A 25,233-nucleotide genomic window follows, 5' to 3' on the forward strand; every position below is an offset into this window, starting at 1 on the left:
GATGATACAAGTAGGAAGAAGTCCTTAATGTTTCTAGTTGGGCCTTTGTTTCGGCTTCTACCTGTCGTTTAATATCATTCTCATTGTACTCTAGAGGTTTGTCTTTTAAAGCCTCTAACACGACTTCGTCGACTAAATTTTTATCTATAAGGTATTTAGTTATGGACCTAACAAGTTGGTATTTTCTACTGGCGGGTCTAACATCTAGATTATATTGTCTTCCTGGATATTGTTCTTTTTCAATTTACATAACCCCTCGAACGTCGGAGTCTCCAAAAATGTATCTACTTCACCCATTCTGAATCTACAGCCTCCGCTGTCTCACACGTGTGCTCGTCTGCCAAACTGGTGGCACATAGAAAGAGTAAAAATCCCGGACGAGCCCTCATTTGTCACACATCTGAGGGGGGGGGATTAAATAAAAAGCAAACAAAGGGATATGAAAAGAAATTTACGAAAAGCAAACGTTTAGGGGTATCGTCAAGGTCCCAGTTCGATTCAAATTTCCTTTTTATTACAAAAAAGGTTAAAACAAGAAACGACAATTGGTTCGCATGAGACAAGCGGGATGCAAAATAAACACAAGAATCGAACACCATAAAATGCGAGAAAGAACGAGAACAAACATTTCCTCATAATATAAAATAAATTTATTAAAGATAAGGAAAGAAGGATTTAACACGCAAAAAATATATGTATATTCAAAATTTATGGAGTTTGGGATATTTCTAACATGTAAACTGAGCGAAAATCCTGCAACAGAAAGAAAAGGGATTAACGGCGTAACCAGACTCCACGCGACCACGAGGAAAAATTTAATCTTCAGTTCGACAGAAAGAGAAACAAAAATTACACTCACAATTCGTTTGGTCTTTTTTGTTTTGTTTTGTCTTTTTCTTTTCACAACTTATTAGCGACACATTTAGTCCGAGAGGGTTCTCTTGTGGGGAAAGAAAGTTAACTTCAAATAATAAATTCACAGTTTTTCAGTACTTTTTTCATCCCGTTTTTCATATCATGTCTGTCGGCATTCGTTTTCGGTTTTGCAAAATAGCTTTTCCGCGGTATTAATTAGGATATTTCCCGCTTCGGGAAAACAGGTAGCTAAACGTTTCAACTCGCTTTTGGTTGGGATATTTTTTCCTTCGACGTTTCCATATTTGAAAACGCGTTGTAGGGGAATAAATAAGAGCACCGGATTACCGGGGTAGGGTAAGGAGTGAGGTCCCTTGAAAAAAGAAGAGGAGAGTCCGTACACATGAGGCACGGACGCAAAAAGTTCCTCTCCTAAAAGACAATGTTGGACAGGCAGAGTACAACTCTAGAATACAGTCCTCACTCCTCCCGTAAACCCCACTATTGAAGTGAGTAATCTTTTTACCTTAATGTTCTGAATTGCAGTGTTGTCATGTTTTCATGTTTGTTAATAAATTCTTGTCGTTTAGTAATTATTAAAGCTGGTCGGTAGTTTTGGAACTTGGAAGAACCTAAACCCGTACCAACAGTGGTGACCCCAACTAGCAACATAGAATACGCAAAGCAACGTTTTTTTAATGTTTTAATAACAAAAGGAAAATGCGTAAAATTAAAGTTTATTTTTAAATAAAAATAATCCATAGCATGAATCCCGGCGTCAGAGTAGTTAAAAATAAATAAACAAAACATTTACGTACGTAAGTTAAAAATAAAAAAAATAAAAAAATAATGACTAGTTACGTTTTTGTGCCGAGATTTATTTTATACAAGTATCGTTACCCTTTCATCGGGATATTCACATTTTTCTCGCACAACAAATATGGCCGACCGCGTCTTCTTCAATTTGCACGCGGCGCCAGTCTCGTGATTGGCTGATGTGAACACTACGTCACACTTCGTCTTCCTCTTGCTCTGTCCCTACTATTACTACTATACGGTGTCATCTAGCTAACTGTCGCTATAAATAAATAAATAGGATAAAAATAAATAATAATAATAATAATAATAATAATAATAATAATAATAATAATAATAAAAATCATAAATAAATGTGAAATGGCGTCGCCCACATTCAGTCTGATTCCAACGGATGTACGGAATGACCCTGCTTTGTTTTTCGCACAGCTAGATTGATATTTTCGGCAGAAAACGATATCAGGACGGACTGAAAAGTTTTGCCATGTGGCGACTATATTACCTCAGGATGTTATCGTCGAGGTGAGAGACCTAATTATATCTCCTCCCACGGAGAAACCATATGACACCCTACGAGAAAGAGTGACAACTGCTGTGTCAGTTTCAGCACACAGGCGAATCTCACAATTATTAGAACAGGAAACGATGGGGGATAGCACGCCGTCACAGTTTCTAAAGCGCCTGCAGAAGTTGGCTGAAGGGACAATGGACAATAATATTGTCAAACACATCTTCCTACAGCGCATACCAACCGAGTATAAGGTGGTAATAGCTGCACAAGATGAATCTATGCCAGTGGAACGAGTGGCTGAGATAGCCGACCATATTGCCGATATAATGTCGACACGGTCATCAACGGTGGCTGGCGTTCAGACATCGGAGAAAGACGATCTACTCTCCAAACTAATGGAGGGACAGACCAGATTGGAAGCTTGCATGAACAAAATGGCGGAGGACATCGCGAGACTTACCCTCGAGAATAAGCAAAGGCGGGGGTGGGGGTTGGGGTGCGCGCAGCCACTCCAGAGAACGGAGGCAAGATAGGAGCATTTGCTGGAAGCACAAGAGATTTGGGGAGAAGGCAAATTCCTGTATCCCACCGTGTAGTTACAAGAGTTCGGGAAAAGCTTAAACCGACAGAAGAATGCGGCATCAACTGTCGGTGCATCTCGTTCAGGCCGCCTATTGTATGTGGTGGACAAAAACTCAGGTACGTCCTTTTTGGTGGACAGCGGGGCACAGGTGTCTCTCATTCCTGCGACTGCAGCCGACAAGAAATCCCCTCCCTGTAAATTCACACTACGAGCTGTGAATGGCTCGTTAATACACACATATGGGGAGAAGTGTATGGACCTTAATTTAGGCCTGCATAGAACATTTACCCACATTTTTATAGTGGCGGATGTAGACAGTGCTATTTTAGGTACCGATTTTTTACAGGCGTTCGGTTTGGTGGTGGATATAACAGGCCAGTGTCTGAAAGATCCAGAAACGCATCTCACAGCGTGTGGGGTAGTTAGGACTGGTACTCCATTGTGTCCAGCAGTGGCACATGCAAACCAGGATAACGATTTTCTGAGTCTCTTGAAGGAATACCCTTCAATTTCAGTGCCTTCTTTCCATAGGGACGTTTTGCCACACTCCACCACACACTATATCGAAACAAAGGGTCCGCCCGTTCATAGCAAAGCTAGGCGCTTAGCACCAGAAAAGGTAACAGCGGCCAAGGCTGAATTTCAGCAAATGATGAAGTTAGGCATAGTTCGCCCTTCAAAGAGCAAATGGGCTTCACCTCTTCATCTTGTCAACAAAGGTGTTAACACATGGCGGGCATGTGGGGACTACAGAGCACTGAATGCAGTCACTAAACCAGATAGATACCCAGTACCACATGTCCAGGATGTGACAGCAGTGGCTCAAAATAACCGTTTTTTTACAAAATTGGATTTAATTCGAGCATATCACCAAATACCGGTGGAGCCCGAACACATTCCTAAAATGGCTATCATCACCCCATTCGGGATGTTCGAGTTCATGCAAGTTCCTTTTGGGTTGCGGAATGCAGCACAAACATTCCAACGGTTCATAGACCAGGTGTTGTCAGATTTGCCATTTGTCTGTGCATATATTGACGATGTACTTATTGCTAGCCAAACTAGAAAGGAACACATCGGTCATGTGCGACAGGTCTTCGAACGTTTGAAGCAATATGGGATAGTCCTAAACCCATTAAAATGTGCTTTTGGTCAATCCGAAGTAATTTTTTTAGGACACCATTTTTCAGAGGGGGGAATATCCCCACCACCAGAGATGGTCAAGTCCATTCAAAATTTCCCTATCCCTGCCACAATGAGGCAGCTGCGTCAATTCTTGGGGCTGATAAACTTTTATCGTAGGTTCTTACCTCACTGTGCACAAGTACTTTTACCATTGACAAGTTTGTTGACAAATGTGAGGAAGTGTGACATTGTATTTTCAGAGCACGCGGTAGAAGCATTCAACAAGATCAAGGCTATGTTGCAGGAGACTGCAAAATTGTCTCACATCCAACCCAACCAGGAGCTGTGCCTAGCAGTGGATGCATCCGCAATTGGAATTGGAGCGGTCCTACAACAAAAATGTGATGCGGACTGGAAACCCATTTCCTTTTTCTCAAAAAAATTAACAGAGACGGAGAAACGCTATAGTACATTTTCCAGAGAGCTCTTAGCTGCATTCTCCGTGATACGCCATTTCCGGCAGCTCTTGGAAAGTCAGCAGTTCCATATCCTCACGGACCACAAACCTCTGTTAGGCGCTTTACAGTCTTCCTCGGACAAATATTCTCCCAGAGAGATTCGCCAGATGGATTATATCCTTCAATTGACATCGGATATCTTGCACATCAAGGGAGCAGACAAAATCCCAGCAGACACCTTATTGCGGGGAATTAATTCCTTCCTGTTGCAGCCAGCAATTGACGTCGATACCTTGTCTAAAGAACAACAGAAGGATGAACATTTACAAAATCTCCTGCAGAATAATCCAACTTCATTGAACCTAGTGACAATTACCAACCCTACCAGCCACACAAAAGTTGTGTGTGACACAAGCACAAACAAACTGCGACCATACGTTCCAGCATCGCTACGCAAAGACATATTTAAGGCAGTACACGGTCTATCGCATCCAGGGGCCAATGCCTCTGTAAGGCTACTAACAGACCGATATGTCTGGCCACGAATAAAAGCTGATACAAGAGCGTGGGCGAAAACGTGTGTGGAGTGTCAAAAAGCCAAGGTCGGTCGTCACACACGGGCTCCTCTAGGCACGTTTCCAGTTCCAGATGAGAGATTTCAGCACATTCATATCAACATCACCGGACCATTTCCGACATGTGAAGGTCAGTGCTATCTGCTGACATGTATCGACAGATTCTCACGATGGTTTCAAGCTCTACCGATGCCAGACATGATGGCATACACAACTGCCAGGACATTCCTTGCTGGCTGGGGGGCCAGATTCGGTGTACCACAAAATGTTACATCAGACAGAGGTCGACAGTTTGAGTCAGACCTTTTTCATAAACTTGCAAAACTTTTGGGCACCAAGAGTATACACACCACGGCTTATCACCCCCAGGCAAACGGCATGGTCGAGCGACTACATCGCAGTCTGAAAGCCTCCTTACGGGCACAGCTTACGGACAATACAAGGTGGTTAGAACACCTGCCACTAATATTGTAGGGACTGCGGACAACGGTGAAAAGAGATATGGAGTGCTCAGCAGTGGAAGCTCTATATGGAACCACATTGCGGTTGCCAGCACAATATTTTTTTGAAGCACCAAAAAAAGTTATGGACATGACAGCGTTTGTCGACCGGCTAACAACAAAAATGGCCAAGATGGCATATTCTCCCTCAGACTCGAATAGGAACATGGTCCCATATGTACCTAAGGGTTTAAAGACTTGCACGCATGTCTTTATCTGTGATACGGAAAGGAGGCATTCCCTGCAACCGCCGTATCGTGGCCCCTTTAAGGTTGTGGAGAGACAAAATAAGTTTTTCAAAGTGTTTATCAAGAATGAGGAATAAAACATTTCGGTAGACAGGTTAAAACCCGCAGCACTGGAAGAGACATATCTGAAAGTATCACCCCCAAATGCCATGCCGGTAGATATGACGCTTCAGAAAGTAGAAAAGAAAAAGACACGGTCAGGTAGACATGTCAGATGGCCAGCACATTTAAAAAATTTTGTGACGGTTTAAATAAAATTAAAAATGTTGCCCATTTATTTCAGGTACTCTGTATTTTGGGGGGGGGGAGTACTGTAGGGGAATAAATAAGAGCACCGGATTACCGGTGTAGGGTAAGGAGTGAGGTCCCTTGAGAAAAGAAGAGGAGAGTCCGTACACATGAGGCACGGACGCAAAAAGTTCCTCTCCTAAAAGACAATGTTGGACAGGCAGAGTACAACTCTAGAATATAGTCCTCACTCCTCCCGTAAACCCCACTATTGAAGTGAGTAATCTTTTTACCTTAATGTTCTGAATTGCAGTGTTGTCATGTTTTCATGTTTGTTAATAAATTCTTGTCGTTTATACTTGTTGTACGTTTAGTAATTATTAAAGCTGGTCGGTAGTTTTGGGACTTGGAAGAACCTAAACCCGTACCAACAGCGTCATATCACTTAAGGATCCCAGAGAAGAATGAGACTGGACTCTAGTCGGAATAGGTGAGGGAAGGGGGTTCGCTCCTGCTTTTTCTTTCTTTGTTTCGCATCTCGGTCTAAAAGTAGAATTGATGAAATCGTTTTTTTGTTTGTTTTTTTTTCCGTGCCTGATGAAATATTTCTAGCTGGTTGAATCTTTGGTTTTCGAGATCGGATCACAGTGTAATAACTGTTCTGTTGTCATACTTCACATTTTCTGTCCTCGGTCAGTGGAAGAGATGAACTGTTCCACACACTTGAGCAAGATGGACGAGGGATATGCTTGCTGATCTCAAAAGATTTGAAACCGACCATCTCTGACAGAGTGGACACTAACGACTTCAAAGAGGCACTCTTCGTCGACTGCAACGTGGCAAATAGCTCCTCCCTTCTTGTAGGCCTTGTATACAGTGCCCAAGCAGCAGTGAGGAAAACACACGGGAACTAAATACCATTATGAGCAAAGCGACAGAGGCAACAAAAATAGACCTACCTAATCGGCGACTTTAACTTTCCTAACATAGACTGGAAGCGAGAAATCAGCACAGTCGGTCTTGACCACTCAGCATCAAAATTCCTGAAAACTACTCAAGACGCATTTCTTGTACAACATCAGAAAAAATCAACAAGATATAGAGAAGGGAAAAAATCTAATGTGTTAGACCTGGTCCTTACGAACTGTGAAAACCTTATTGAAGAAATTACAATGGCACCTGGACTTGGGAAAAGTGACCACCACACTCTCATTATCAAAATAGACCACTATAAAGCAAAACAGCCCAAGCAAAAACGTTTCAACTTCCCAAAAGCGGACTTTGAGAAACTCATAGGTGAACTGTAGGAAACAGACTGGGATAAAGAGCTGGAAGGCAAAAATGTAGACGGCATATGGACTCTGATTAAGGACAAAATAAACCGGCAGTCCAACGCTCAGTAACAACCAAATAAGTGGCCGAGCTCATACAAAAAATGGATGGACAAAGAAACACTGGAAACAGTCAGAAAGAAACACAGACTCTTCAGGAAGTGGCATCAAACCAGAAAGAAAGACGACTACACCGAATACCTTAAGGCAAACAACAAAGCCATCAAAAATGGCAGGAAAGCAAAACGAGGTCTAGAAGCTAAGGTAACAGCTGAGGCTAAGAGTAATTCCAAAGCATTTTGGTTATACGTTAAAAGCAAGACGACAACGAAATCGGGAATAGGAAACCTAAAAATGGAAGATGGAAGCAAAACAACATCAGACAAAGGAAAAGCAGATATACTAAACGATTTCTTCTAGAGCGTTTTCACCCTAGAAGACGATGGTCCGCTACCCGACCCACCACCTACTGAGTATAACGTACCTTTAGAAACAAAGTACGGAAACTACTCAAGAACTTACAGACCAACAAGGCTGCAGAACCCTCTTGTTCTTTCAAAGGCTGCTGATACCTTGGCACACCCAGTATCACTGCTTTTCCATAAATCTCTGCTAGAGGGATAAAGCCGTTTCACAAGTAAGTCGGATTCTACCTTTTTAGGCAACTACGTGTGAAAAGAAAGAAGAGGCTTGAAGTTTTGTTCCAAGTTCTGCAGAAGGGCAGGTCCTGTAGAATCAGCAGAAAAGAAAGTCATGTAAAGTCAGCAGACGAGCAAGTTCCAAAAAATCACACACACACTAAGGTACTCTTAAAGCTGCAGCAGTTCACCGATACGATCACACTGACGTCGATCCTAGAAAAGACGCCCCCATGTTCCAAACACACTCCCTTTATCCTTCCGGCGTTCGTCCTCGGCCAATCAGCAGCCAAAGAACGGTCACGTGGGGCCCATTGATGATCGCACAATCTACAAGATGAGGACGGCGCCATTTTGGAATTTCTCCCGGGTTTCGGCCATGCACGTATGCACACCGTAGGAGCGTTCCAAGGTAAGGCATGACGCGCAGACACGTGGGCGCTTCCTCCCTTCATTTTCTTCGACTCTACACCCCCCCCCCCGGTCTCAGGATCACACATGCGGCATTGCAGCCGCGGTCGTTTGATGCGGGCGCTCCTACGGAGGGGGATTAGCTGGGCTTCTTCATCTCCACCAGTGCCACCCGGGTCAGTGTCCGCAGTCCTACCATCCGGCTGCACTTCATCTTCCTCCGAGCTACCTGGGTCAGTGTCCACAGTCCTACCATCCGGCTGCGCTTCATCTTCATCTTCATCCGAGCTCTCAGAAGTGGTGCTGGAGCTATCGCCATCCGTGCTGAGGTTCTCAGCCATAGGCCGGATCCACATTTCATCACTGGATGATTCATTACTTTCACTGTTCACCATTTGGTTTATATCAAGGGCGGGCCGGACATCCCTTACATGGCGTGGGACACCATCAACCAGCACAGCCTGCTCACCGATTATGCCGGTGATCCGTCCCTGTCTGAATCTGGTCGTGCATCGGTTATTGGGAGGCCTTACCCAGACGGTGTCCCCTGACTTGTACCGTCCTTGCGTCTTCTTCTGATTAGGCGGGCAGGCGTCAATGCCCTTAACACGCACTCGATAGCGATGTATCGCATTAGCAAGTGCACTTTCAGCAGTCGCGTCATCCTTTGGCGTTGTATTGTACCTATATACCGCCTCCGCAATCATGCATTGCTTCCTTGCTGCTATCCGTTTCACACTTCGGTGGCACCGCTCTGCTATACCGTTGCCACTCGGCACATACGCACACCTGTGTCTAAGCCGGGTCCCCCACTCGTCCATGAAACGCCTGAATTCCCTGCTGCAAAAGGCTGTGTCGTTGTCCGTGAGAATCTCTTCGGGTGGCCCTTGCTCGTAAAATATAGACTCTAATTGGTGGATGACACTAGCCGAGTCCTGTCCTGTTAACAGTCGCCAGATCGCAAACCTCGTCGGTCCGCAATCGATTAGTGTGAGGAAGTGCTGACCACCATAGTGGGTTATGTCCATGCCCAGCCGGCTCCAAGTCCCGTCGACTTCCAGCCGACCTTTCTGCCATTTGGTGGGAGCCGGGTCGATTGACTGGCATATTTGGCATTCCTTGACCACTGATTCTACTCTGTTTTTGGACACTGACGGGTTGGTTAAGTGTGCGAAATAATATGTCCGTCTCACTCCGGGGTGTCCAGTGTCGTGGTGTACCCTCTTGATTTCATCCGTCTCCTCAATAGAGGCAGCACGTAACGATCCTGGTTCGGCTTCTTTCTTCATTGCGTCGAACCACCTCTGAGGCACACGGGTGAGTTTATCTGCAAGATTGCGGGTGGAAGCGACAAGCACCGCGTTCACCGATAGGTTGTACTCTTCCACCAACTTCCTTAGTGTCTCCAACCTTTGTCTGATTAGCATTTCGGTAGCCGCCTTGGTGCGCACTCTCGCTTTGCCTGTTAGTGTGTCAACTATCCAGTGGTACACGCACAGCGAATCTGTGTGTAAGCACAATTCTTTAACCTTCCACTGGAGTGCCATATTTACTCCCTTTATCGCCGCATCCAACTCCGCTAGGTTGATGTGAGCGGCATCATCCAGTGGTCGCAACCAGCAGGCGTCCTCAATCACAGACCCGTTCATCTCCAATAGTGCCCCGATCGCGAGGGAACTCGCATCCACCCACACATTTAGTCTGTCTCCCTGGATGCACCAATCTCCTTTAGCGGGGTCCTCCTGCTTGACTCTTGTGATGGTTTCTTTTACCATGCGAAGCAACATATTGTCCACCGTCTCGTCATCCCAGCCTTTGGTAACTGCACTCGCCCTCCTCTTCATGCTGGCTGTTGCAACCCGGGTCCATCCACATACTGGCAAGTGTCCTACCAGTTTTCCACACAGGGAAAATATGGCCCGCCTCGTGAGGATATGGAGCACTTCGGGGACTGCAGTTCCGCGCCCCCACCTCAAGGTCCCTCGCTCCTGTTGAACGCTCAACCCCAAAACATGAGCGCCATCCTCCAAGCGTTCTGGATCCTTACAAATCAGTCCAAGTTCGGCAAGCTTAGCCCTCACATGTGATGATGGCACAATGTCTTCATTCACGTATATGTTGTCAAGGTATGCTGATGTCCCCTCTTTTACGGTCTTATCCTGTGACAATACAGCATTGACGATCGTTTTCATGATTTGGGGCGCAACGTTCAGCCCAAAGCCCAGTCGCGTGAGGCAATACCTCCTACCGGAAAACACTACCGTCTGAAACGGCCACAGTGTCTCGCTAACCCGGACCTGCAGATATGCCCTTCTAAGGTCCAACAGGGACACATTAGAACCCAGCTGGCGCCATTCTCACAGTTTGCTAGCACACACGTCGGCCTCGCCTGTGAATGCATCAACATATGAGTTCAGTTCTCGGTAATCCATCACCGGCCTGACTTTTGCTTTGTTCTGTTGAGCAACTGCCATTAATGGGATCAGACCCTTGGGGGGGTCCAAGTTTTTTGTAGGGGTAGGGAATCAACCAGCCATCCTCGATCCATCTGCGAAGTTCTTCTTCGTATGTGGGCCTCATGTGGTCGGGCACATGGTATTCCGTTATGCCATTTTGCAGTTTGGCCGGTTCTCGGTCTTCCGACCACTTCCATGAGGCAGTCCAGGCCTTCTTTTGCTCGTCAAATTCGACGCTGAAGTCTGGTTGGTCGATCTTTAGTGCAGCACACACTGGGGGTTTCTCCTGAAAATGTACCACCCCCGTCGCCGTTATGTAGACGCCACCAAGAGCTCTGATGGCATCATATCCTAGGAGCAGGTCAAAACTCAGGGGTTTTTCTTGTACCACCAGCGCCTCTAGGTTAGCGGAGATTCCATTTTTCGTCCGAATGTTTACGCTGCCCACCCCGCAACATGTGCGCATCTCTCCACTGATGGTAGTCACTCGGACGTTCTTCTTTCTCCAAGTGTGGCAGAGATCTGCACATATGATAGTGCGGGAGCACCCGGAGTCGAGGAGTGCTGAGCGCAGTGTTTCGTTGACATATATCGAAACGATCGGCAGCGTCTCATTTAATTTCTGCGTGGGGAAGAGGTTGACGCTGACACCTTGTCCCCGGTTCCGTTTCCCGGACAGTCTTGAGCTATATGGCTGGCTTCCTTACACCGGTAGCAGCGAACGGCCGTTGGTTGCTGCCGGCAGTTCCTTGCAATATGGCCCTGTCCATTGCATTTGTAGCATATGATTCCGCCACGTGGACCGGGTCCCTGATACGGTTTCTTATCATTCGGCGTGGACCGGGCAGCAGCAATTACCGGTTCCCTCATCTCGGAATAATTCTTCATTACAGTCCTGGCCCGATCCACTAGGTCATTAAGGGGCAACGAATCCGCACTTGAGCTGGCTCGTAATAGTCGCTTTGCTTCTGTCGGGAGTCCTGCTAGGAATTTGCATGCTAAGGCCCGCTCGGGCAGTCCACCAAACAAGACCGTTAACTTGGTCAGTTCTGCCAAGTATACATCGACCGTTTCGCCCGGACGTACGGTCCTTGCCTCAAGTTGCTCCCAAGCAGTGGCGGGGTCAATCGCAAACGCCTTGAACAGCGCCGCCTTAATTGTCTCGTAATCCTGTTTGCCCTCATGGCTGAGCTGTTGATACACGGCAAAGGCGCCGTCGGACAAGCGCAGAGGGACAACACGTTCGAAGTTCTTTAATGGATAGTGTGGAAGAACCCTTACACGGGGTCCCTCGAAGTATGTTACAAGGTCCGACTCGAGGACTTCCAAATACAAATTGGCTAGAAATGGACCCTATCACTTGGGAGCTTCGTTTCAGCACGGAAACCGAAAACTAATCGTCATAAAGCACCAACTATTTAGGTTTCACAATTTAATTGCAACCAGCAACCATGTTGGTGTACTATTAAAACGTTTTTTAATTATGTTTCCAGGCATTGGAACAATATCTAAGCATGAATTTTTACTCTAATAGACCTAATTTTATAAATGAGGTATTTTTTATGCTTCTAGTTCAACGTGAAGCACTTTTAATGGCTTTCCTTGTATGATAATTTTGTATCGATTGTGTCTCCCTCTTCAGGGAAATTTTTAACTTTACTATTAAAACGTTTGCTTTTCTTTCAATGGGTTGTTTGTTATTACAGACTCTGTAGTGGTGCCTTTTTTTTTTTTTTTTTTTTTCGCGCCTAAATCTGATTGAAGACTAAAGATTGTAATAAACTACGATTTTATAATTCAGTCAACACTGATTTTAATACTGTTCGTGAATCCGTTTTTAAAACCGGGTGGTTTCGTGAAATAGGAAATAGGAATATAATGGTTCCCTGTTTTACAAAAATCCTACACTCGCAGGGTTAGGTTTTTATCTTTGCTTAAACGTGACTTGTTTCAATATTTTTATTTAACGTAATGAAAAGTCTCTGGCGTGAGTAAGCTTCTAAAAACAAATCATGATGGCATCCCTAAATTTTTACGTAGGGTAGCTACAAGTGTTTTTGTTCGATTCTCTTTCCTATACTTAAGAATCTTAACCGTTAGCGTAAAAATTCGCACTCCAAATATTTAGATTAATAAAGCCGTTTCACAAGTAAGTCGGATTCTACCTTTTTAGGCGACTACGTGTGAAAAGAAAGAAGAGGCTTGAAGTTTTGTTCCAAGTTCTGCAGAAGGGCAGGTCCTGTAGAATTAGCAGAAAAGAAAGTCATGTAAAGTCAGCAGACGAGCAAGTTCCAAAAAATCACACACACACTAAGGTACTCTTAAAGCTGCAGCAGTTCACCGATACGATCACACTGACGTCGATCCTAGAAAAGACGCCCCATGTTCCAAACACACTCCCTTTATCCTTCCGGCGTTCGTCCTCGGCCAATCAGCAGCCAAAGAACGGTCACGTGGGGCCCATTGATGATCGCACAATCTACAAGATGAGGACGGCGCCATTTTGGAATTTCTCCCGGGTTTCGGCCATGCACGTATGCACACCGTAGGAGCGTTCCAAGGTAAGGCATGACGCGCAGATACGTGGGCGCTTCCTCCCTTCATTTTCTTCGACTCTACAAGGGATAAGTACCACAGGACTGGAGAAAGGCAACAGTCTCCCCCGTCTTCAAGAAGGGAAGCCGACTACAAGCGAGTAACTACAGACCAATTAGTCTCACATGCATACTCTGTAAGGTGATGGAAAACTCGTCAGGGAGGAAGTTATAAGGCATTTAAAGGAAACCCACCTTATTAGCACAGAGCAACATGGCTTTGTACAGGGAAGGTCATGTACTACTCAGCTTCTGGATGTTATGGATACCTGGACAGAAACTCTTGATTCAGGAGGAAGTATCGACATCGTCTACATGGACTTCATGAAGGCCTTCGATTCCGTGCCTCACCGTCGCCTCCTGATAAAGATTGAGTATTATGGCATCCAGGGTAAAGTTCTCAATTGCATTCAGGCGTCCCTAAATGCTAGGCAACAGTGTGTAGTAGTAAACGGAGCAAAATCAAGACCAGCACCACAGACAAGCGGGATACCACAGGGAAGTGTCATTAGCCCAATGTTATTCGCCATGTACATAAACGACCTACCCAAACTCTGCCAAAATGAAATGAAGCTGTTTGCAGATGACACAAAGTTGTTCACACGTAGTGACATCCCAGGAGCCACAGACAGCCTACAGGCTGACCTAGATAACTTGCAGATATGGTCACAGGACTGGTTGTTCCGTTTTCACCCACAGAAATGCAGCATCCTGAAACTAGGGAGCAGGAGAACAGAGGCTAAATACACATTGAAAGACAACTCGCTTGGAGTGATAACACTGGAAGAGCATGATCATGAGAAAGACCTAGGCGTCTACATCGACAACAAACTGAGTTCCAAGGAACATGTAGCTAAATCCATCGCAAAAGCAAATAAAGTTGTCGGGATCATTCGTCGCACTTTTGACTTCCTCTCGAATACAGTCTTTGTGCAACTCTACAAGAGCCTTGTGCGTCCTATCTTGGAGTATGGCTACTCTGTCTGGCAGCCACACCATATGACCTTATGCAGTGATCTGGAAGACGTACAGCGCCGAGCAACCAAGCTGCTGGCATCATTGAAGGACAAGCCATATTCTGAAAGATTGAGAACTCTGAGACTGCCCACTCTTGAGCATCGCAGGAATCGTGGTGACATGATCGATCTCTACAAGTACATCCATGGGGATCTATGATACAAGAAAGCCATCTTTTCAGATCACCAAAACAGCGCAACCAGGGGGAACAGCCTCAGAATCGTAAAAAAACACTGTAGGCTAGCTGTCCACAAAGAGACCTTCTCACAGAGGGTTGTCAACACATGGAATGATCTCCCAGATGCAGTTGTACAAGCACAAACGGTAAACGCATTCAAAAGCAGACTTGACGCACATTGGAGATTGCTGCCGAGTTTATATTGTCCATCCTTCTAAATGGAGGTGCAAATTCCTGGGTTTCTGTGCCACGCATGCCAAAAAGTTGTCTAGGAAATTGTTTCCCTTGGAAGGATGAACAGGTCCAAAACCTGGACCTCAAACATCTACATGTCAAAGTCAAGGTCAAAGTCAAGGTCAAAGTCAAAGTAATATCAGCTTTTATCGGTTCAAACATACAATTAGATGTTTATCCTATCGCTAGCAGATAAAGAAAAATATATTTTAAGTCGAGGTGGCCGTTTGTAACAATATATATATATATATATATATATATATATATATATATATATATATATATATATATATATATATATATATTTGCAATAAAGCAAAACGCTGTATTTCTTTTTTATGGATGGTAAATACGAACATATGTTCGTATTTACCTCAAATAAATTTTTGGTGAACATGAAATATACTTATCCAAGTAATGTATTTTCAGAATGTCTATCCTAATAGTGGTTTTATTTTCAAAACCCTACGAGTTCGTAGACAAACAGACAAGAACTACTTTATATTACATATTTATTCGTCCTTTATATATATATATATATATATATATATATATATATATATATATATATACAAATTTCGAATAGTAGAAGCTAAAATGAGGCATTGTGTGTTCTACTTACTTTGCAATTATCTGAAGTCCATTTCTTGGTTTTATCGTTTAAGACAGCACAACCAGCAACAAGAGAAGCAAAACCATAAGTTGAAGTTGTTTGGGTTTTGTTGTCGGTTGTCGATCTTTTAGTTCGTTTCACTGCAAAAAGCAAACATAAACAAATCTAACAATATGATAATAAAATGCACTCAACAACAAGTCGTCGTTTTTCGTTCTTGATTTGTGTTTGTTTTTGTGTCTTTAAAGTGCTGTAGGGAGTCATCTGTTTGAGGTTTATATTCCTGTGTCATATCAAATTGAAGCTGGAAAAATTGTGAATATTATTCTAGCGGGAATTACGCTTTTCAGAGTTCCACAGGATAATTATTCATGTCGAAGTACTTGTCGAAAGGGCCGTCAGCTGTGGTTTTTACGTTTTGAATTGGGATCCCTTTTTTGGTGAGCGGTTTCTGTTGGTGGAAACCACGACAACTATTTTATAGATTTTTTTCTCAAGAAGCCAAATATCTTTTCTTGTGGATATTTCATAAATTCATGATTATAATATATTAATTCGTAATGAGGCAAGTGTTCATCTTGTTGAGATTATTTAAACTATGCAAAAATAAAAACACTAAATAGAAGAAATGTTTGCATTTGGCAGAAGAATAACAACTTTACCAATTCCTTTTCTTTGCATACGGATAATTAATATTATGTTGATTTTAGTTTATACTAATTTTTCACGGTATAACTAAACAAACGATTTATTTAGTCCATGGGGATGGAAATGAACATAGAATAGCACAAAGTAAAAAATGAGACTGCATCACAAGCTTTTGCTTTTATATACATCTTTTTATCGGTATAATAAACAATATCCTTAGAAACGAATGAGTGGTCTTTTATTTATAATAAGAGAAATCTCATTTTAGATTTGTGAAATCGTTCTTTACCCTTTAAAGTAGAGAAAAAAATTCCTTAAAATATGTAGGTAAATGAATATAACTTACATTGGGGAACCTCAAATGGTAGCATTCCAACGTATATATAACCGATTTCTTTGATGGTACTAGTAGGGAAACAAATCGTATAGACACCGTCTGTCAGATTGGCTGGTTCCACAGCAGTTCGATAGTTGAATTCTCTTATAGTTGGGTACTCATGGCTCCTCATGTAAACCGTGTATCCAACCGTGTTGTTAGCTGGTATCAATTTCACACATGCACGTTCATTCGTTGATCTTGAACAAGAACATTAAAACATTTTAGATTATAGATACTCATGGAATTTTTGCAGGCGATCAAAATTCGTCTTTTTGGTAACAAGAAAAAAAAAAAAACAAGAGGAAGCAATAATGATATAAAACGGAGCAAATAATAAAATGAAATGTAATTCAATACAGTTTTCACTAAAAATCCAAAATGCTAGCGGTTTTTGCTTCTCAAAGCACTGTGAATAACCAAGGTAGTAGTAGTAGTAGTAGTAGTAGTAGTAACAACAACAACAACAACAATAACAATAATAATAATAATAATAATAATAATAATAATAATAATAATAATGCACTACACCCAAAGGACTATATTGACAGACTCTACGTGAAAAGAAAAGACGGCGGGAGAGGACTGATCTGTTTAGAAGACTGTGTGAAGTACACGAAAAAAGACTAGAAAATACATAATTCAGAAAACTGAAAGGATAATTATGGCAGTGAGAGACACAGAAAAAAAAACAACAAAACAGAAAACAGAGAGACAAACGACAAAACGAGAAAAGAGAAATGGGAAGAGAACCAACTCCACGAAAGATTCATAAGAATGACAAAAGATGAGAATAACGAAAACACCTGGACGTGGATGCGAAAAGGACATATAAACCGAGAAACTGAATCTCTAATAACTGCAGCACAAGATAACTCGATAAGAACCAACCATATGAAAGCAAGGATCGATAAAACACAAGAAAACAGCAAATGCAGACTATGTGGACAAAGAGACGAAACGATAAACCATATAGTAAGTGAATGCTGCAAACTGGCCCAAAAGAAATACAAAAAACAGGCATGACCAAGTGGGGAGGGGGGTGCACCGGGAATTGTGCAAACGACTGCATTTTGAGCATACAGACAAATGGTACAAGCATAAACCAGCCACAGCACTCGAAAACGAGAACCACAACATCCTATGGGACATCGACATACAGACAGACAAACTCATCCAAGCAAGAAGACCAGATGTCGTAATAATTAACAAGAAAGAAAATCCTGTCAAATCGTACACTTTGCTGTCCCAGCTGACCACAGAGTGAGTATGAAAGAAAAGGAGAAACGAAGCAAATACACAGAGCTAGCCAGAGAGTTAAAAGGGATTTGGATGATGAATAAAATCAAAATAGTACCGATAATAGTAGGAGCACTAGGAACAATTCCGAAAAACTTTGAAAAAAAAAATGTCAGAAATTGGAATCCGAGGAATAACTGCAAAAGTACAACGACTAACGATAATAAAAACGACTGAAATATTAAGGAAAACCCTTGAATGCGGAGAATAATACAAGAAGACAATATAATGAATAAGCGTTACAGGGAATGAAGAACACCAAAGCTGCATATCTACAAGTTCTACACCCCCATCATGCGTCCCCCCCATTGTTTCATCACTGCTCCTCCCAATAAAAAAGTGATACCAAAGAGCCGAGAAGGGTCAAGAAAGACCGAAAGACCGAAGAGAGAGCACTAGCCAGACCTCGACTGGACAAGCGCAAAGAGAACTGGGACCTTGGGGAGGCTGAGTGCCACTCAAATTCCAGTATGAACCAATGGCCACTGCCAGCGAGAAATCAATGGTAAGAGGCTGCTGCGATGATGCAAATTCATTTACAAATGCTATCGAAGGAGGTGGAGAGAGCTGGACGTCTGGGGAGACTTGTTTGTCACTCAGCTTCCAGAGAATACCACAGGTTTCTAATCAGATCGTTTGTTGACCTGTGTGAAAGCTCCATGTGAGCCAATAATAATGATAATAATAATAATAATAATAATAATAATAATAATAATAATGATAATGATAATAATAATAATAATGATAATAATAATAATAATAATAATAATAATAATAATGATAAAGAAACAAAATTAACAGTTCAATAAAACAATTCAATTAAAGCACAAAAGAATACATAAAAAATTGGCATCCACATAAGAGACGGATCTTTAAAAAATTGTTATGGTTTGGAGTGAAAAAAGTTATTCTAGTAAATATTATCATTCAAAATGATAATAGAAACATTGAGGGGAAAAATGAAAATAGAAACATTGAAGGAAAAAAGGGGAAATTAATCTCGTTTTTTTTTACTGAAAAACAAGAAATAACAAGTCTTACTTGAAAAAAAAGAAAATGAAAAACAAAGAAGCTATTGATATTCCTTTTAACTTTGGACGGAATTTTATTCCTTTTAAACAAGACCTTTAAAACGTTAAAAGCTAAAACATCAAACAATGACAAAACAGAAAGTTCAATGAATCACATGTTTTGATATTCAGGATTCTGGAAGGTGTCATAATATCCTATATATAATAATTTGATTGCAGTAATTCCCCTCTGAATCAGATTACCGTCAGTTTGCAACAACACATCATATGCACATTTATTACATCTAACCTATTAGCCACTATCTTATATAACTTTAGAACGACAATATTTACACATTTAGATGTTACATGAAAATCTTACGTTATTTCCGAGGAGTAACACGATCATTATCTCACAATCTTTAAAGAAAGTAGTTCCTATTTTTCTCTCTACCTATTCTGTGCTCCCACTAAGCACCAGCACCATCTCTGCATATTCCTACTATGCTGGGGTTTCGCCACTCTTAACTGGTTATTCGACATATACACATACCATAACCTTTACATTTTTCTTATTCCTAGATAATGATTTCTCCCTTCTTGAAATCCAGCACCGTTGATTGGCTGGGACATAGACATTCTTATATTCTGCTATTCGCATCTTCCACCATTAAACGAACAGTTCGACACTTATAAACATGCCGCCATTTATTTACATATCCATTTGTTTGTATTTTTTTATTATCTACATTACCTTTGCATTTTTGGAATTTACCGATATATTAAGTCATTGCTTCTGCCATTATATTAATTCAGGCCCAGAGATTTAAGACTAAACGTATACAAAGCTACGCAAAACTGCTTCTTTCTTTGCTCACTCCCGTCATTACCTTACTCTCACTCTCTCCCTATTCATTTATCACTTGCCCTATGCGATGACGCGGTGTGTTAGCCCATTCGTCTAGCAGCTTACTCAGTTGTTTGTACCATGTAACATTTTCTTGGCAGTTGTGTCTGTTAATTTACTTGTATCCCGTCTGCTATCCCCAGCTATTTGACAAGTCTTATTATTTTTTAAAATTCTGTCATTAATGATATGCGTTATTTATTCTTATTTCTATTATAGCATTATTTATTCATTCATTTATTTAGTTTCTCATTTAAATCAGGACCATTGTTCTCATCTTTGTAGCAGTTGAAACTTGCTACAATAGCAGTGGTTCGAGATTTAAATCAACCGTCCCCTTGCCTTGTCCAATCACAAGCCAGCTTTCAATCACGTGACTGAGTACATAAAAGGCGAAATTGGTAACTCTTCCTTCTCTTTCTCCCTGGCTTTCGCTGGCAGCAGACATTTGCCTAGGTCTTTGGCCCTAGGCTAACGTGAGTACAACAAGCCAACATGGTGACCTTCAAACACCCACTTATTTCCACATGCGGTACCCAAACGAAATTTTTTTTATCATGCTACAGAACTGCTCTTGTTGATACGCCAGCATAAACTCTTAGTACTCACATAGACTTTGCACTTTCTTCCTCTTTTAACCGGCCTCCTTCGTCTCGACGACTGCTAGCTATAAACACGTGTAAACTGAACTATTCTCTTTTTCAACAAGCCGGCATAATATTAAATGTAGCTTTACGCAGAAGAATCCTTCCAGCTACTAACCCGTTTCTTTCTTGTACACGCTACTAACGAAGATGACAAATAAAGTTGTTTATCAAATGTTAAAATGAGACTTCCGTTCGTTGTTTTCATTATTAACTAAATCTTTCATCGTAGCTGTTTCACAAAGTTTCGGCAAACTACTCCCTCAGCCTTGCTGATGACTTAATTATGAGGTTCATCATTCCTACACTGTCGCAGTTAAGCACCAGACAAAGGCCAGAGGAATAGTGGGCCGAAATGTCGTGAAACAACAACTATAAGCGTTGATGATAATGGTTCGCATTTATAACTAAACTGTTTTCTTGATTTGTTCATTTATATGAGTTTTACCGTGATTTTCTGCTATTGATTGCTTCTTATGCAAACCATTTGTTGTTTTCTTTTGTGATTGTTTTCCACTTCAACAATATGAGCCACAGCAATTCGATATTTTGTTAATTTTCTTATAAAAAGATTTCATTTTTGGGGAGTGATGACGGCGTTTCTTTTTATAAAATCAATCATTCATCTTTTCTTTGATAAAAAGAAACATTCTGTTTCCATTACAAAACGTTCACTGCCAATTTCTGTTAAATAAACAATTTTTTTAATTTTCGTAACATAAGTACATAAACATAATTGTATTAATAATTTATTCACCAAATGTTAAGTGCAGTGTATTTCAACACTTTACACTTTACACTTAATATTTGATGAATAAATTATTGATACAAGGTACTTATGTTACCACGCTATTATGTAACATAGTCTTCTTAATTTAAATTCACTTTTACAATATCTCTTTTTTTAAATTGTTAGATGAAAGTACACCCTACACTACTCATGTTTATAATATCTTTCTAAATATTGTTATTTCAGCACGCATGAGTACCAAAAAATATTCATCTTTTATTGAAAAAAAATTATTTTGCTTATAAAATATTGGATATTTTTTTATGACAGTACCCTCCGTGCTATAAACATCCCCGACATCCACATGTTAAAAACCTCTTTTGGAATAAACACTCCAAAACTATGTTTCAGCTTTCGGGGTGTTTAGTCTGAAAGCTCTTCTTTACTTTGGGAGGCTGAGACGTTAATACGACGCTGAGTACTAAAAAATTTGTAAAAAAATTGATCAATATTTGATGATAATACAAAGCGTAGTGTTAAAACCCTCAACATTCCCATGTTGGGCTTGCGGAATTATCACCCCTTACTTCCCCATGTTAAGAACGGCATTCGAGGTCGGGATGTTTTTCCGAAAACCTTTCTGTAGAGTTGAATGTAATAATCAAAGAGGAAAGCGTCCCCGTGTGTCGTGCTGGAAGTTGAGAGAGAAAGTTGTCAGTGACGAATTCTAGTTGGACTTTTGCGTATTGTATTTGGTTTATTTTGTTTTGTTGTTTACCAGCCCATTTAACGTCAAGCTATTTCGCCATAATGGGGGACAAATTCGACCTTAAATTAATACCGGAATTCAACGGCTGGACCCCGGTACTTGACTGGGTGGAGAAGGTGGAACTGCATTGCCTCTTGTCTAGTGTGAAGAATATTGAACATGTGGTTCCTCTACCTCTGTCTGGCGGGGCTTTCGCAATATATCAACAGCTTAGTCCTGAGGAAAAACAGGATTATGAAAGGATCAAGACGGCAAGAACCTTGCATCCCGGTGAAACTGTCTGCGTTTATTTGGCCGAGCTGATGAAATTGACGGTGTTGTTTGGTGGGCTGCCTGAGCGGGCCTTGGCATGCAAATTTTTGGTAGGGCTTCCAGCCGGAGCAAAACAACTCCTGCAGGCTAGCTCAAGCATAGCTTCATTGTCCCTTAACAACCTGGTAGACCGGGCCAGGACTGTGATGAAGAATACTTATGAGATGGGAAAACCGGTAGTCGCTACTGCACAGCGCACATTTAATGAGGATAGACTGTCCCAGGGACCCGTCCTATGCGGTGAAGTCATGTTTTATAGGTGCAATGACCAGGGCCACATTGCAAGGAACTGCCAGCGGCGACTGACAACTATTCGCTGGTACCAATGTAATAAGACTGGTCATATGGCTCGGGATTGTTCGGGAAATGGGGTTGGGGACAAGGTGCCAGTGTCAACACTTCCCCAAACAGAAATTAGACGAGGCGCTTCCGACCATTCAGGTCTATGTCAATGAGATTGTGCTCAGCACTCTTCGACTCTGGGTGCACTCACACCGTAGTGAGTGTGGGTCTCTGCTGCACTTGGAAGAAGACTACTAGATTAACCACCCTCAGTGGAGCAATGCGGACATGTTGCGGGGTGGGCACTGCGAACATTCGCACTAAAACTGGAAATTCAGCTAACATCGAAGCACTGGTAGTACTCGAGAAACTGCTCAGCTTTGACCTGCTCCTAGGCTATGACACCATCAGAGCCCTAGGTGGTGCTCACATAACACAGACGGGGGCGATACAGTTTCAGGAGAAGGTTCCAGTGTGTGCTGCTTTGAAGATTGATCAGCCAGACTTTATTGTCGAGTTTGACCAGCAGCAGAAGGCTTGGAGAGCCGCATGGAAGTGGTCGTAAAACCAAAAACCAGCCAAACTGCGAAATGAGTACCATGTGTCCGACCAAATGAAGCCTGCATATGAAGAGGAACTTCGTGATTGGATCAAGCATGGCTGGTTGATTCCCTACCCCTATGAGAAATTTGGACCTCCCAAAGGCCTGATTCCGCTGATGGTGGTCGCTCAGCAAAGGTGAGGCCAGTGATGGACTATCACGAATGAACGCACATGTTGATATGTTCATGGCAGATGCTGACGTTTGTGCCAGCAAGTTATGAGAGTGGCGCCAGCAGGGTTCCAGTGTGTCCCTGCTGGATCTAAGAAAAGCATACTTGCAGGTCCGAATCAGTGAAACAATGTGACCATTTCAGACGATAGTGTTTGCTGGCAGGAGGTACTGCCTTACCAGACTAGGCTTTGAGCTGAACGTGGCACCCCAACTAATGAAGACCATTATTAACACTGTGTTGTCACAGGAAGAGACAATAAAACATGGGACATCGGTGTACCTTGATGACATATATGTGAATGAAGACATTGTGTCATCATCATGTGTGAGGGCCAAACTGGTTGAGTTTTGTTTGACATGCAAGGATCCAGAACGTTTGGTGAATGGTGTTCGTGTCTTGGGCCTGAACATTCGACAGGAGCGAGGAACTTTGAAATGGAGGCACAGAACTGCAGTTTCTGAAGTGCCCGATACCTTCACGAAGCGAGCAGTATTCTTCCTGTGTGGAAAACTTGTGGGACACCTACCAGTGTGTGGATGGACTTGCGTGGCAACAGGCATCATTAAAAGGAGGGCAAGCACAGTCACCAAAGGCTGAGATGATGAAACAGCCGATGATCTGTTGGTTTGCATGGTGAAGGAAACCATTGCAAGAGTAAAGCAGGATGACCCTGCCAAAGAAGACTGGTGTGTGCAGGGAGACAAACTGAATGTGTGGGTGGCTGCAAGCTCTCTGGCAATTGGTGTGCTGTTGGAGAAGAATGGTGCTGCGATTGAGGATGTTTGCTGGTTGCAATCGACAAGTAATGCTGCTCATATCAACCTGGCAGAGCTCGATGCGGTGATGAAAAGTATCAACCTGGCACTCCAGTCAGTGGAAAGTCAGGAAATTACGCATACACACAGATTCACTATGTGTGTACCACTGGATATCAGACACACTGACAGGCAAGACTAGGGTGCGCACTAAGGCAGCCAGCAAGATTCTGATCAGATGGAGGTTGGAGAGTGTAAAAAAGCTGGTAACAGAGTACAACCTGTCTGTGGATGCGGTACTGGTCACTTCAAATTGCAACCTTGCTGATAGGCTCACTCGGGTGCCACAGAGATGGTATGACACCATAAAGAAGAAAGCCGAGCCAGTACCATCATGTGCCGCCTCTATTGAGGTGGTGAATGAAATCAGGAAGATACACCACCTCAGTGGATACCCCGGAGTGAGACAGACATATTATTTTGTGCAGTTGTCCAATCCATCGGTGTCCAAAAGTGCAGTGAAAGTGGTAGTCAAGGAATGCCAAACACGCCAGTCAATGGACCCTGTCCCGGCCAGATGGCAGAAAGGTCAGCTGGGAGTAAGCACGACTTGGAGCCGACTGGGTATGGACATAACCCACTATGGCAGCCAGCACTTCCTCACCCTGATCGATTGTGGACCGACAAGGTTTGCAATCTGGTGCCCATTAATAAGACAGGATTCCTCCAGTGTATTCCGTGAATTGGAGTCCATATTTTATGAAAGGGGGCCACCTGAAGAGATCCTCACAGACAATGACATGGCCTTCTGCTGTGGGGAGTTCAGACGTTTCGTAGATGAGTGGGGGATCCAGCTCAGATACAGATGTGCACATGTACCAAGTGGCAACGGCATAGCAGAGCAGTGCCATCAAAGGGCGAAGAGAATTGCAGCAAGAAAACAATGCACGATCACAGAGGCGGCCTATAGATATAATGCAACTCCAAAGGATGGCATGACTGCTGCAAGCGCACCCACCAATGCGATCCATTGCTATCGAGTACGCATCAAGGACATTGATGTCCGTCTGCCTGATCGGCAGGAAACCCGAGGGCCGTATGAGTTAGGGGACACTGTTTGGGTGAAGCCTCCCAATAATCGATGCACCAGCAGCTTTCAAAGAGGGCGAATCACTGGCATCATCAGTGAGCAAGCCATGCTAGTCAATGGTACTCCACGTTATGTGAAGGATATCCGGCCTGCCCTGAATACGAACCAGTTGGTGAGTAGCAGTGATGAACCCCAACACTAATGCTGATAGTTCCAGCACCCCTTCTGAAAGCTCTGATGAAGATGAAGAAGTCCAGCCTGATG

At 42.7% G+C, this 25,233-nt stretch overlaps 1 protein-coding gene across 1 annotated transcript in view; it reads right to left on the reverse strand.

Moving 5' to 3' along the window:
- The window catches only part of LOC145292252 (polycystin-1-like protein 2), a 137,744-nt gene that overhangs the window by 94,672 nt on the left and 17,839 nt on the right, over positions 1–25,233 (reverse strand). The window contains exons 3-4 of the mRNA XM_080138573.1: positions 16,366–16,595; positions 15,381–15,511 (exon numbers count right to left, since the gene is read on the reverse strand). Coding sequence (XP_079994699.1) covers positions 15,381–15,511; positions 16,366–16,595 — 361 coding nt within the window. The remainder of the gene's footprint in view (positions 1–15,380; positions 15,512–16,365; positions 16,596–25,233) is intronic.

Source organism: Euprymna scolopes, chromosome 13 (assembly GCF_053919585.1).
Source record: "Euprymna scolopes isolate OS-2025 chromosome 13, ASM5391958v1, whole genome shotgun sequence".
Classification (NCBI taxonomy): Eukaryota; Metazoa; Mollusca; class Cephalopoda; order Sepiida; family Sepiolidae; genus Euprymna; species Euprymna scolopes.